The sequence below is a fragment of the Littorina saxatilis genome, linkage group LG15, assembly GCF_037325665.1.
Source record: "Littorina saxatilis isolate snail1 linkage group LG15, US_GU_Lsax_2.0, whole genome shotgun sequence".
NCBI classification, from domain to species: domain Eukaryota; kingdom Metazoa; phylum Mollusca; class Gastropoda; order Littorinimorpha; family Littorinidae; genus Littorina; species Littorina saxatilis.
The window spans coordinates 26,531,567-26,546,149 of NC_090259.1; the positions used below are offsets into that span (position 1 = coordinate 26,531,567).

General features: G+C 45.1%; 1 protein-coding gene across 1 annotated transcript in view; it reads right to left on the reverse strand.

Annotated features, from left to right (window-relative positions):
- LOC138948945 (coiled-coil alpha-helical rod protein 1-like) overlaps positions 1–14,583 on the reverse strand; it is a 53,492-nt gene that overhangs the window by 15,490 nt on the left and 23,419 nt on the right. The window contains exons 10-15 of the mRNA XM_070320612.1: positions 7,421–7,531; positions 4,814–4,920; positions 4,379–4,491; positions 2,592–2,682; positions 938–1,062; positions 112–182 (exon numbers count right to left, since the gene is read on the reverse strand). Coding sequence (XP_070176713.1) covers positions 112–182; positions 938–1,062; positions 2,592–2,682; positions 4,379–4,491; positions 4,814–4,920; positions 7,421–7,531 — 618 coding nt within the window. The remainder of the gene's footprint in view (positions 1–111; positions 183–937; positions 1,063–2,591; positions 2,683–4,378; positions 4,492–4,813; positions 4,921–7,420; positions 7,532–14,583) is intronic.

Here is a 14,583-nt window from a genome sequence, read left to right on the forward strand (position 1 = left end):
AAATTGTGAAATCTGACAATCTCAAGAGTAACCTCTTGCGCTTTGAAAATGCAAGAAATTCCCAATTTGACAGATATATCTGAGGCCTGACAATTGTGTCGAGCGACTCACCCTAGACTTGTCTTGGTTTGTTAGTTCCAGGTCCTCCACAGTTTTCTTCAGCGAGCTCACCTCTCCATCATCTGCAAGACCAAAACATAATAAAGTAATTGAAGGTACAGTGGAACCCCCCATTTAAGACCCCCTCCCTTTTAAGACCTTGTTTTCTCAGACTTTCTGTTGAAAACCTCTGTAAATTTACCCCCATTTTAAGACTCCCTCTTTTTTAAGACTTGATTTTCTCAGATTTTTAAGGGTCTTAAAATGGGGGTTCTACTGTAAATGAAATGAAATACTTTCAATGATATGGTCACAAAATGATACAACACAAAATTCTTCATTGTCAAAAAAAAGAAAGAAAAAAAAAAAGTACATGTACTGTACATGGAAAAATTGTCCCTACATAGTCGTACACCCAATACATATAATGAGCAAACAGGTATCCCATGAGCTTCCACTTTTGTCTCTGTAACTTCCAATGTGGACATTTTTTTTTTTATGTCCTGCACACTTCTTTGTTCATGGGCTGAAATTCCCATGTACACTTGTCTTTTGCACAAGAATGTTCTTGAGTGTATGACCGTTTTTCCCCTGCCATTTAGGCAGCCATACTTCGTTTTGGGGGGGGGGGGAGGGGGGGGATTATGGTCTCGCTTTGCCAAGACTCTAGACAGACAGACTCTTGACCTGTCTTGACCTGTGTTACGTTGCTCATGAAATAATCCATCCATATTGTTGGGGGAAAATGCCATATAAAACACATTTTTCTTTTGGTTTTTTCTTTTTCTTTGAGAGTTTTCATATGGATTGCACGCCAAATTTTGTACTGTGCACCTACAGTGTGAGCGCATAGAAGAGAACTTGTCAGCCCACGTCTGCGAGTCTTGCTGGAGTTGAGCGGCCAACATGTCACGCTCGCCACTGACTCGCAACAGCTCCTGGCTCAGGTGTTCTTTCTCAGTCCTACAACACAGCAGCAAAAAACAAAAAATAATTAAATTTTTAATGTAAGCAAAATGGAATTTTTAAAAATTGGAAAATAAAACAAATTCATTGGTTAACCCCTTCAATGCCACAGTATAACAGCATTTTGGTATTGCTGTGTGCCAGAGCAAAATTTCGCTTTCTTCTGTAGGTTCACTAATCTGTTCACTGCTCGATCATTTTTTGAGATATCTCTTAGATCTTTGGCATGTGTTTTGCTTATACCCTTGGCTATTATAGGATGACATGATCATTGGACTTTGTTTGTGATTGTTGTAGTAAAAATTGATATAATGATCATTTTTTTCAAAAATTACAGTTTTAGTTTATATCCGTATTTTCCAGTCAAATATCATGTTTTTCCGTTGTGTTTTTTTTGTTCTCCTGTTTCATTTACAGAGGATTCACTTATGATTTGTCACATGAAGATAATTCACAACTGCTGTTTATTGTAAATGTTGATGCCTGAATAAACCATTAAGAAAAAAAAAATTACAGTTTCCGGACTTACACACACACATAAAACATAAAACCACACAAAACACTGCTAAAACTGGTGTCAAACATCAGGTACTCATATTACAGCCCATAAAAGTATTCTTCTGTGTGGTATTTCATAAATCACTTCTTGTAGAGCTTCCAGAACACTGTATCGCTTGAAAACAGGTCTACGAGTTGAGGTCCGACTTTCGGCCGCCATTGTGAATCCTATACTCGGTTCTACACTTCTAACAAAGTTTTCACCACGTGGTACTAACTTATCCGAACGGTCAATAGGAAAGAACTGTGTTCAGAACCCCTACAAGTACTTGGACAGTGGTTACCTCAAATTTAGTTTTCAGAAATGTCCTGAAATGTTGCTGATGCAAATCCCCCGTACTAGGTACGGTTATGGGCGTACGACAAACCGAAAATGACCACGTACCTAGTACGGGGTGGGCAGTGAAGGGGTTAATGTATGAAATAAAATAAATAAATAAATACATAAAATTGGAAAAAGCTCTCTTATTCCTGCCAAACCTGGCTGTATGGAAGTGTGGTACATGTCACATAAGACCCTGTCATTGAGAAAAATAAATCACATAGGAGAAACTTTTTCTTGTCCCTTGGTCAATGGGCTTTGACAAACTATTTCTGCCATGAAAGAACATTCTATCTGCAAAGAAGGGATGCTTCTGGCTGGTGCAAAGGGTGTCCTGTCATAACAGGTACAGTAGAACCTGCTTTTGCGACCACCTCTCAATAACAACCACCTGCCTACAACAACCACTACCAAGGATCCCAGACTAGATTTTCTTCTATAATATTTCACCTTTCCATAGCGACCATCGGTCTATAATTGCCATTTTTTTGGTTGGTCCCTTGGGTGGTCGTTATAGACAGTTTCAACTGTACTACTGTATTTCATTTCTAAAGCAGCACTACTTGCTACCTCTTAAGATCTATCATCCTTTTTTTTAATTAAATTTCACCTCTCTAGCTCTTCCATACACAAGTTTAAAACATACCTCCAAGTTTCCTCAGATTCTGAGTCAGGTGGAGCTGTTTCGCCCTCTTTTTCATCCAATTGTTTTAAAGCTTTATTTCTTGTCAGCTGACCTGAAGAGACAAAAGCGCACATTACATGACTAGCAAACAACAAGGCTCAATGATATCATTAAAAGGTTCATGGTACATTCTAACCCCCCTTTTAAGATCCGCCAATTTAAGTCTCCCCTACCTTTTAATTTTACGACCCTGTTTTCTCAGGCTATCTGTTCATGACCTCTGTTAATTTACTCCTATTTTAAGACTCCCTCCGGCCTGAAAGTGGCGAGTATTTTACTCGCCATGGCGAGTAGAAACATGTAACTGGCGAGTAGAAATGTTCATCTACTCGCCAAATGCGAGTAAAGTTGCTGAAACAAATTGTTGGTTTGGCGAGTAAAGTTTGCTCTCTGGCTAGTACATTTTCAGAATCACTAGCCAAAGGCGAGTACACAATTTGTTGGACTTTCAGGACTGTCCCTCCTTTCTCAGGTCTGACTTTCTCAGGTCTGACTTTCTCAGGTCTGAATTTCTCAGATTTGGGAAGGTCTTCAAAGGGTGGTTCCACTGTAAATAGATCTGAGAAACAAAGGGATGCAAGCGATCTAAATTCACACAACTGACTGACTATTAGGGTTTAACGTCCTCTTAGACCAACTGGTCTATATTGGGACAGGTTTTGGTAATACGTTGAAGATATGGTGTGATACTTTGATTCGAACAAGCCCGCTGTGGCTGTCTTCTTCGACACACCAGCGTTGGGTTTGTCTCATCAAAGTATCGAAATACGATCATAATAATCGGAGACGAGAGATGATGCATGCGTGTCTTCGTGTTTTCCAAGCCCTGAGACTTTCGCTGTGAACGTGGGATCTTTTTCGTGCGCATGTGTGCACACAGGGGTGTTCGGACACCGAAGAGAGTCTGCACAAAGTTGACTCCGAGAAATAAATCTCTCGCCGAACGTGGGGATCGAACCCACGCTGATAGCGACCAACTGGCTACAAAGCCAGCGCGCTACCAACTGAGCTACGTCCCCGTCCAATTCACACAACATGTGCAACAAAAGTAAGTGAGAGTTATGCTAAACCAATCTCCTGGCACCTGAGAGAATAACAAGCATTGAAATGAACAAGTGACTTTCATCCCCAAGATATCTACAATCACGGTGACACATGATGCAAAGTTAGCTGCACTCTTGCGAGTTCTGCTTTTTAGGCATATAGCAAACTTTCACATGAGCATATTTCCCCTTAAAAACTTTGCTTTCAAAAACACAGAAGAAGAACAAGAACATACAGTTTTAGATTAACATTTTGTGTGCAGCAAAATCCCAACTGAGAAACTTATTACTCATTATTAGTTCTGATTCAAAAATTAGCGATCTCTCTTCTAAAGCTGCTGGAGATTGTGATTTTTATAGAAAATATCTTTCTGACTTAGCCTTCCCTGAAACCTACCGAAATGTAGAAAATAACTCTCTTTATATTCAATGGTCTGAGCCTTGAAGCATCCCATTACTTGCAGTATGTGTCTGCTGACATACATACCACATTTCGTCGCTGTCAGTGCAAGACCTTGTATCCGACATTTTGGCACAAAACTGTTTTTACATGGTTGACTCCCTTAAAATTCTTAGCGCCTTTTGGAAAGACTTTGGAACATTAACAAAGATTTTAAAAACTTGTTCTTTTTTTTCTCAAAACTGCAAATACGAGGTCTTGCACTGACAGTGACGATATGCTTTGAAACGCAGAGAAATACATACTCTTGAGGATGTCCATACGACTGCTGGCAAAGCTGACTCTCTGGCCCAGAGACTTGAGCTGACCCAAGGCTTGCTGAAGAATTGACACTTTTTCATTGAACTGGTCCTCACAACTGCAGGTGAAAAAAAAGCCAAAAATATTAAAAACATCCAATTGCAGCACCAGCCAGTTAGTTCAGTGACAATGAGACATTACAGAAATCATTTCCAAAATAAAAAAAATCCAGAAAGATTAAGTATTAGAAAGGTTATTCATAGACAAAACAAGGTAACGGTTTCAGGAATTGAACAAAAGAAAACTTGAACAGCAAATCCCCTAATGCACCACAAAGCTATGTGGCACTCTGGATTGTTTCTCTTTCAGGTTTAAATGCACCCCTCCTCCTCCTCCTCCTCCTCCTCCCCCCCCCCCCCCCCCCCCCGCAAAGTACTAACCTGTGTGCCACAGCGGCCAAGTGCTGCACAGCCTCGTTGTCCTTACTGATCTGAGCGTCCAGACACAGCGCCACCTGTTCTGCCTGGTTCACTTCCTCTTGGACTTTCTGTGTCAAATCTGTATACATTACTACATGGGCACATGTCATTTTCTGTGTAAAATCAGTATACATTACTACATGGGCACATGACATTTTCTGTGTAAAATCAGTATACATTACTACATGGGCATATGTCATTTTCTGTGTAAAATCAGTATACATTACTACATGGGCACATGACATTTTCTGTGTACAATCAGTATACATTACTACATGGGCATATGTCATTTTCTGTGTCAAATCAGTGTACATTACTACATGGGCATGTCATTTTCTGTGTACAATCAGTATACATTACTACATGGGCATATGTCATTTTCTGTGTACAATCAGTATACATCACTACATGGGCATATGTCATTTTCTGTGTCAAATCAGTGTACATTACTACATGGGCATGTCATTTTAAGACCTTGCTTTTTCAGATTTTCTCTTCATAACCTGTGTAAATGTACCCCCATTTTAAGACTCCCTCCTTTTTCAGACCTACATTTTTCAGATTTTTAGGTCTTAAAATGAGGTTTCCACAGTACGTGTATACAAACATCCACACACTCATTTATGTGTCCATTCTCTCTGTCTCTCTCTTTCTGCAGGGATAAAACCTGAGAATCTTTAAATTAGAGAAAACAGGCTTGGAATGCAATTTCCCAAATATGTTCAATTTTAACTGCTATTTCCCCTTCTTGGAAGTTTTGAAAATTCTGAAAATGTATTTAAATTATAAGGAAATACAGGCAAATCCGGATAAGACGAAATTGAAGGGACCGAATTGTTCTTGTGTCCTATCCGAAATTTCGACTTGGTCATAGTACAGTGGAACCCCTCTCTAGCGACCTTGAAAATGTTGACAAAAATCGGTCCTTATGGAGGGGGGTCCTTACAGAGGGAGGGGGCGGGCCCACAAAGAAAGTCACCTCAGATTTTCTTAAAAAAAGAAAACAGAGAAGTTTGAGTTGCTGACGACCGTTTCCTCAAGCAAACTGCTTCGATTTCATGTTTGACATTGTCGATGGTGTCCACCAGTTCTGGTGCATGTTTCAATGCAAAAAGAGTTAGTTTCTGAGCAAGCATTTCTTTACAGCAGTCCCTGCAATGATGAAGGCCCTCCGAGAAAGAGAGTGAAAAATCGGCCACCATTCTCAGCATCGCGTATCTGTGTGTAACCTCTTTCATTGACAAGATACTCTTGTTTCCCTGCAGCCTTGACCAGTGAGTCGGTTACCTAATCTGTGAACCCTTCAGTTGTGTTGCTTTGTCAAAAGTTAGACACAGTCAACTAGTTTTGCTCTGAGTGAACAGTGCAGCTGGCCTCAATTAGCCGGTGACACCTCTCTGGCCACAGCACCAAACAGTACATGGCTGGGGGGAGAGAGAGAGAGAGAGAGAGAGGGGGGGGGGGGGTAGCTGGCTAAACTCAGTGGGGTGTCCGGTGTCACTGAAGTCAGCAGGAAGAGCATTGGAGAGAAATAGAGAGGTGTACTCTTCCAAACAATTTCCAAGGATCAGTTGTCAGGGCTAAGGGTAGACAGTGAGGGAGAGTGAGAGCGGTTTGTGTACAGTCCGACTGAAGAGTGAAAAGTCACTGCCACAAGATCGGCATGCAGTCAATAAAGCCAGACAAGAAGAATGATTATGACATGCGGCTCTATCTGCTGTTTTTTTAATTTTTTTATTCAAACTGGTTTTCAACGATGTATGTCTCTGTTCTCACAAAGCAGATCTGCACACCTGCCTCTGCCTCTGTGCTGTGTTTGTGTGGCTGCTTTCGTATGATGTCAGTGCATGGTGAGTGCGTTCACTGCCTTGTCACCACTTCCCCACCTTTTTCAGAATGTTTTCTTGGAGTTGGATAATTCTCCTTACTCCTCGCCCCCTCCTAACTTCAGTTAATACTTTATTGCGTGCCGACTGATCAGTCGGTGTGGCGTCCGTGTAGAGAAGAAGGGAATAAGGTTACACAATGCGCTAGTGTGAGACGCCAAGTTTCGTGTTTCGAGTTGCTGTAGTAAATATAGAGTAAACTTTGTCTTTGGGACTGACTTTCTGTTGTGTGCTATCCGTCTTTCGACTTACGTAAGAGAAATCCCATTTCGAGCTCAGGGTACTTTGTACACATAGATAAAGAGGAATAATTCCGGACCAGAATTTCTTTGTGTGCTAAGCGAATTTTTGACTTAACCGTTTGTGAGTTAGCTGGATTTGCCTGTAAGTGCTTAAATCTAGAATTACTGATTTCCCGATAAGAAAAAAATAGAAAACGAAAGTCATCAACTGTAATATTTTGTTAAAAACACACTCCAGCGGAAATAAACTGCAGGAACACTCACAAAATCACACACACAGACTCCCCAGAACCAGAGTATAGATGCCTGAATGGCATGGCAAAATGGCCACACACGTAAAAATAAACTTGTTTAAATTTTGAGTGTATAATTCATCCCATGAAAGAAGAAGACCAAGAAGACACACAGAGACATACACACACAACTAAATACCACTGCACCTTATGGCTGTTAGCCGCCAGCTGAAACTCAGCATCTTTCTCAGCCACAGTGTGTTGCAGTATGTTGATAGTGTTGTGCGCCGAGGACAGTCTATCTTCCAGCATTTCCGTCTATGAAACAAACAAGAAGAATCCATGCAATACCTGTACCTGCCATGAGAGGACACCTTTGAGACCATGCAAGTGTCCCTATATAGCAGGTGTCACCTTAAGTTCATAGACAGAGGTACAACAGCAGGTGTCCTTTTGTGGGAAGTGTTATCTCATTGGTCGGGCCTCTTATTCCAGGTACCACTGTTTATCCTAAGTCAACAGCAAGTATACCCCTTTATTGCTTTAAACTGCTCGCCATACTCACATCCACACTCATAAAATGAAAGGTGCAAAACACCAAAACAATTTTTTATACATTACTTCCACAGGTTTGGTAACACGTCTGATTGCTACATGTACAATAGAATTAGCTGGATCTATCCATTGTAGCTAATGATTAAAGGCGCAGTGCAGCTCACAGCCTTCGTTTTGCGTTTTTGTTGCGGCTGAGTGCACTTACAGTTCAAAAATCCTCCTATGGTAGTAAAACAAACCCAAAACTACCCAACGACGACATCTGTGAAGCTCGACAGTTTCTTGTTCACGCGAGTGCATAAATTAACCTAGTTATTACGTGGTGTTTGGTCGGAGTTCGATTCAACTGAGTGATTCCGGCCTCGATTTTGTTTTACACAAACTCATGATGACGTCTGACATAGTTTGCTAGTGACGTGTCTTTTTGTGCATGATGTGGTGATCTACCTGATCTAAATTTAGATCCAAAAATAGGTCAAGACCAGCCGGGTCCGAGTACAAAATTAATTCGTAAAAAAATCGCAGTTCTTGACTCTTTGGGTGCAAGTCAATGAAACTCGAAAATTTTATTGTAAATTTTCATTTAATAAATATACCTACCCGAATCACATGTAGCATTGACACAATCGGAGATGCTAGGTTCTGAAAAGGCTAACCGTCTAAGGGAAGCAACCCCAACCACAAAAAGTGTAAACGTAGCCTTGGTAATGACCATACACCCGGGGAGTTACCTCCCATCGTGCATGCCATGTCACTACTGCTACTGAACACGTGGTTCATATCATTCGACCTAAAGAATAAATTCTCCAAATCAAAAGCGGGGTTGGCGGGAGGGAATATACTATGTGATTCGGGTAGGTATATTTATTAAATGAAAATTTACAATAAAATTTTCGATTAAATTACATATTCCTACTCCGAATCACATGTAGCAGATTACAAAAACAAGGCGGTGGGAAAGAAAAATCTAACTCACTCAAAAAACCTTGCCAAAAACCTGGACCGCTGCCAAAGAATCAGGGCGGTCCCAGTGGGAAAGAAAATCTAACCCACTCAAAAGCCTTTGCCAGGGCTGGCCCACTGCCAACAGGCAGTGAGGGAACCAAGGAAAGTCCTGATTGACAGCCGAGAAGTATCTCAGGCAAAGCGAAAGAGACAACCTCAGAGATCCAGAAAGCTGTGCTCAGCACTTCTTCCAATCTCCTAGCCGTAAAAAACAGCACAGGAATAGACCCAAGCCTTGGATTAATAACCCTGGCGAGCCAAGGGAAAGACAAGCTTCCCCCCCCCCTTTTTTTGGAAGGAAATGCTAATGTCCTGAGAAGATCCGTGCGTAAGGTTGTCCCCTCAACTGAGAAGGACGAACCCCCGCGGTGACCTTAAGACAACCATGCCAAAGTCTGCAAACCTTGGGATGTAGTAAAGCCCAAAAGGCTTGTGAGAAAGAAGTCAGCTCAAAATAAGAGTGACCAATCCCCACGAAAGAGCGAGAGAGAGACATCCAAGCACTAAGTACCAGAGTCCACCTCGAAGAGAAAACTCACAAATAGAAGGTCGCCAGTTATCCCCTACCAGTCCCTGCGAACGCAGGGAGAGAGGTAGCACCCGACAGCAGCCACTTACGACTGTGCGTAAGCTACCGGAAGTGAGGACCCACGGTGGTCAAAAACCGATGTGACTGGCAACCATAAACAAAATGGCTAAAAGCCAGAATGTTCCCAAAACAGTCTGCTTGACGGTAATCGAGAGTGAATCAAAAACCGAAAGCAGAAAACCAAGACTGGTAAACGTAAACCGTGAAGCCAGCCAGCCATAAGACTCCCGAAACCAGAGTTCTCAGGGAAAAAACAGGCAGTTAACTTCCTAGCCAAATCAAGAGCCTACCTGAGTTTGGCCAGAAACCCAGAGCGCGTCTGTCCCTGTCTGAAGACAGAGTCCAACGCGGAGAAAAACGGACAACCGCCCTAGACAAAGTTGCCTTTTGTAGCCGGGCGACTGTAAGGAAACCCGACCCGACAGACGTCATCCGGACTCGCCTCATACTAAGATGAGGAAGAAGAGAGGAAAGGCCCAAGACTGAAGTCACAGGAACCGAACCTTAACTAAACCTCTGCCCGAAGGAGAAGAGTAGCCAAAACCTGAGAGAGGGGAGGAAAGCCACAAAGAACTACTCCTCAAACATCCATTGTCCAAGACAATGCCCCCTCAGGAAAACCTGAATGTAACTTCCGAGGCCAACTCAAGTGAACCTTAAGTTTGGACGAAACACCAGAACGCGTCTGATCACTAGAGAAAGACAGAGTCCGACTCGATGAAAGACAACAAGGACCAAAGTCCGAACGTTTGTGGCCAAACAGGGGTAACCTGAAGCCAGAGAACCCCACAAGCCACAAGAAACGGGAAGGCAACAACCACCATCGCCGCAACGTGGAATGGCTGTTGCCCGGCCAAGGCTGCCTATTGGCTGCCAGCTTAGCTTAACCAGAGGAATGAGCATGCTTCTGCTAAGCATGTTTCTGAGTATGCTAGCCCTACCTTCCTTCAACCTTTGTAAAGCAGTCAGAGACCTGGTGATCTCTACTCGACTGAATCTCTACCGCAGGCCAAGTTTAAGCGACTCTCTTTGACTGTTCAGGGAACTGAGAATGCGAAAGAAACGAGTCCCTCCGACACCCGCCGTACGAGCGTAGAGAAGGAAGGGCAGCCTCATCTGCTCCATGCTCACCCAAGCAAGGGCTGGCCAACAGAGTAGAGAAAGGAGGCAAGTTCCAAAGGCTGAATAAGCAAGAAGGAACAAAAGGTGAAGCCCGTGTAGCCGAAGCCAGCCAAGGCTGAGCATGTTCCGGAACTGAACCATAGTAGAAACCGCGGCAGAACCAAAACACTAGAGATACCACCTTCGGGAGGAGATGGCCTAGCCAAAACCTGCAAACCGTGGTACCTACAAAAGGTGACTAAGGAACCGGAAGTAGAAAAACATCCTATCTTCACGGAACGGAAGTCCGACATCGACAACAAGGAAGCCACCAATGTCGATGCACCCAAGGGAAATCCTGAGCCGAAGCTTGAGCTGCGACGGAAATCCAGAACGTGTTCGATTGCTGACTAAAGACTGAGAACCAGAATAGCTCAGCTACGAACGTAAACCGAAGTCACAGTTGCTGGTGGTAAACTGATGAATGAGATGACCGGAAACCGGAAAACCATCCAACCGGAAAAAGACCTGACTTATCCCCCTACTGACGGTCGTGAATAGGGGAAACGTCCAGGGCCACCCGAACTGACTAGGCAGTAAACGCAACACCCAACAGGTAAAGTGAAGACTGCCCCGGCTGAGGCTAAAAGCCTAAATGCCCGTAGGCCAGCCGCTGTTCCTCACCCACCGACCTCCGAAGGAGTGTCAGGGAGAGGAGAAGTGTATCCGAACAGAGCCGGAAATGCAGCAGACAAAACCGCGAAAAACGGAAGCGAAAGATGCATAGAGTAGACTGAGGCCGGAAGCCCAAACGCCCGTAGGCCAGTCCTCTGTCAACTCCAGTCAAAACCGCAACGTGTACTTGAAATGGAGGACTTATGCTTCCAGTAAAACCGGAAACACCACGCCGACAACGGCTGCCGCACTGGTGAAACACAAATGCCCACGACGGAACAAGAGTGAGACAGAACAGAAGAGGACTGGGGCCGGAACCCGAACGCCCGTAGGCCAGTCCTCGGTCAACCCCAGACAAGCCACTACGTGCGCTTGTGATGGAGAACCTATGCTTCCAGACAGGAAGTGTAGGAGGCCGAAGCCCCGCCCGGGAAAACCTTCGACGTGACCTCTGCCGCAGCTTAGAGGACAGCGTTAAGCCTTTTTCCCAATAACCAGCACGTGTGGAATCGCTGACGACAGACTGAATGTCCGACACGACCGGCGAAAAAACCGAAGTCCACGTACTGGTGGAAGGCCGGTGAAACGGCATAACCGGAAAACCGGAAATCCGTCCCCCCCGACGTCGTCCTAACTCATGCCTCGATCAGGCTAAGAGAGAAAAGACGGCAAGTCTGCAGCTGCAGGAACCGGAACGGCAGTCGACGCGACAACCGAAGGTTGAAACGCTGACTACATCGGCCAGAGCTGAGACACCACCTGCCCGAAGGGCTGGCGTTGCTCCTCAGCTACCGACATCCGGGAGGAAGTGGAAGCGAAAGGAGCAGTAAATCCGGGCGGAGCCGGAAAGCACCAGACGAGACCGCGAAAAGCGGAAGCGCCGAATGCGAGGACGGAGGCCGGAAGCCCGAATGCCCTAAAGGCAACGTCCGGTCAACCCCAGAAACGACCACAGCGGGTGCGTACGTCAGAGGACCTATGCTTCCAGCGAGTGCCGGAAGCGCAGCGCCAGAAACGGCTACCGCCATTGCTCCGCCACACAATGGTCTTCGAGGAAGCCAGGGTGTGACTGAACAGAGGACGAATGCCCGGGGGGCAACGTCCGGTCAACCCCGGAAACGACCACAGCGGGTGCGTACGTCAGAGGACCTATGCTTCCAGCGAGTGCCGGAAGCGCAGCGCCGGAAACGGCTACCGCCACTGCTCCGCCACACAATGGTCTTCGAGGAAACCAGGGTGCGACTGAACAGAGGACGAATGCCCGGGGGGCAACGTCCGGTCAACCCCGGAAACGACCACAGCGGGTGCGCACATCGGGGGACCTGGTCAACCCCGGAAACGACCACAGCGGGTGCGTACATCGGGGGACCTATGCTTCCGGCGAGTGCCGGAAGCGCAGCAGTCGGAAACGGCTAGACAACTCCGGAAACGACCCCAGCGGGTGCGTACGTCGGAGAAGTAGCCGGAACCAACTGCCGCCATTGCTCAGCCACACAATGGTCTTCAGTGAAGCCAGGGTGCGACCGAACAGGGGTTTGCGGGTCGTGAACCCACCGAAAAGAGCTGTGTCCCAGCAGGGACTGTCCGACGGCCTCACGAGGGCCTGTGGACCAGCTCGACTTACTTGAATCGCCCACCACAGCGGTAGAAGACGAAGAAGCAAAACATCCGCCCTAGACAACGTCTCGGCCGGAAGCGTCAAAGAAGCCAACAAGGTGACGTCGCCCACAGACAGCGGGACCAACGGAAGACGCAGGCTTGGAACGCGAAAATTTCTTCACAGAGATAACACAGACCTGCAACACCTGATCTGCTAACGGCAGAGAAGGCGAGGAGAAGAAACAGGACGTACAACAGTATATGACTGCCCCACAAAGTGTTTGTTCGAGGCAGAAAGAGTAACGAACAAAACATAACAAACATGTTAAATCCGAAACCACGACCAGTCCTACGGACTGGTAGATACCTGCTAAAGCCTAGCCAAGTAAACCACTGTCAGCAACGCTGATACACAAAATGGCGGCCAAGCGATAAGTTACTGGACAAAATTTAGAAGTCCAAAACGGACGAAAATTAAGCAATAACAAAAATTCCTGTCAAAGTAATGACGAAATATGAAATGGCTTACCAACTAACAAAGCAGAAGGCAAAAACGCAGGTAAAGTAAGGAGAACCTCACCATAACATAGGCCTAGCCACATAAATAAGCTGTCAGGAAAGCTGAGCAACCGAAAGTGGCGGCCACAAGATAAGTTACTGAAACGCATTTAGGAGTCCAAACGGACAAAAAGTCAGCAACTATAGATAAATTCCTGTCAAACTAAAGACAAGAAGGAACAAGCTTACCAACTAAACAAAGCAGCAAGCAAGTAAGAAGGTAAAATTACGTTTACCTCCAAAATACATCAGCCTAGCCACAAAATCTGTCAACTCATGCTGACAACAAAAATGGCGGCCAACAGTAGTCACTGAAATATCACAGGTCCAAACACGGACGAAAATCAGCAACTACAACAAATTTCCTGTCAAAATAATGACCAAAATGGAAAGAGCTCACCAACTACGAAGCAGGAGGCAAGATAGACGGTAACGTGGCCGGTGGGTGTCAAAACAACACCAAACAGCGCAGCCACAGGGGAGCCCAAAAATCAACAACCTGCTCCCTCGAAAGCTGTAAGGTCGAATGATATGAACCACGTGTTCAGTAGCAGTAGTGACATGGCATGCACGATGGGAGGTAACTCCCCGGGTGTATGGTCATTACCAAGGCTACGTTTACACTTTTTGTGGTTGGGGTTGCTTCCCTTAGACGGTTAGCCTTTTCAGAACCTAGCATCTCCGATTGTGTCAATGCTACATGTGATTCGGAGTAGGAATATGTAATTTAATTGGTAGTTCTTCTAACGGATAGCTGCCTGAGGTATGACTAAAAGCCCCAGGGGCTCCGTGCACCTGGATTTGACAAGTTCAGTACCTTTAACCTTTATAGCACGCCAATGGCCACTATCACCGCTGAGCATCACCTCTCTCCAGCTACCAGCAGCGATTGTGGCTGCCCAGCCTAGGGTGTTTGAAATTCCCGTTAATAAATTCATTTGCATACAAGTTACAACCTTCATTAGTTGCGTATCCTGTCTCAAAATGAGGCTGCTGGTGGCCGTTGATACCGTTTGAGCAACTTTTATGAAGTTCTGTGAAGAGAATTTTTGGATGCAAATCAAGATGGACGATGAGGAGTTTGATGTTAGAGTTCTTTCTTGACGACGATTCTGGCGATGACTTTGAAGGGTTTAGGGCAGAAGACCTTCGACAAATGGGTGATAGTGGCGACACAAATGTCGGCGCTTTGGAGTCGGGCATCGATGACAGAAAACCGAGTGTCAAGTGACTATTCGCACGAATGGCTGGTTGAGTTCTTGGAAATAGTAGGTCCGTCAAACATCCC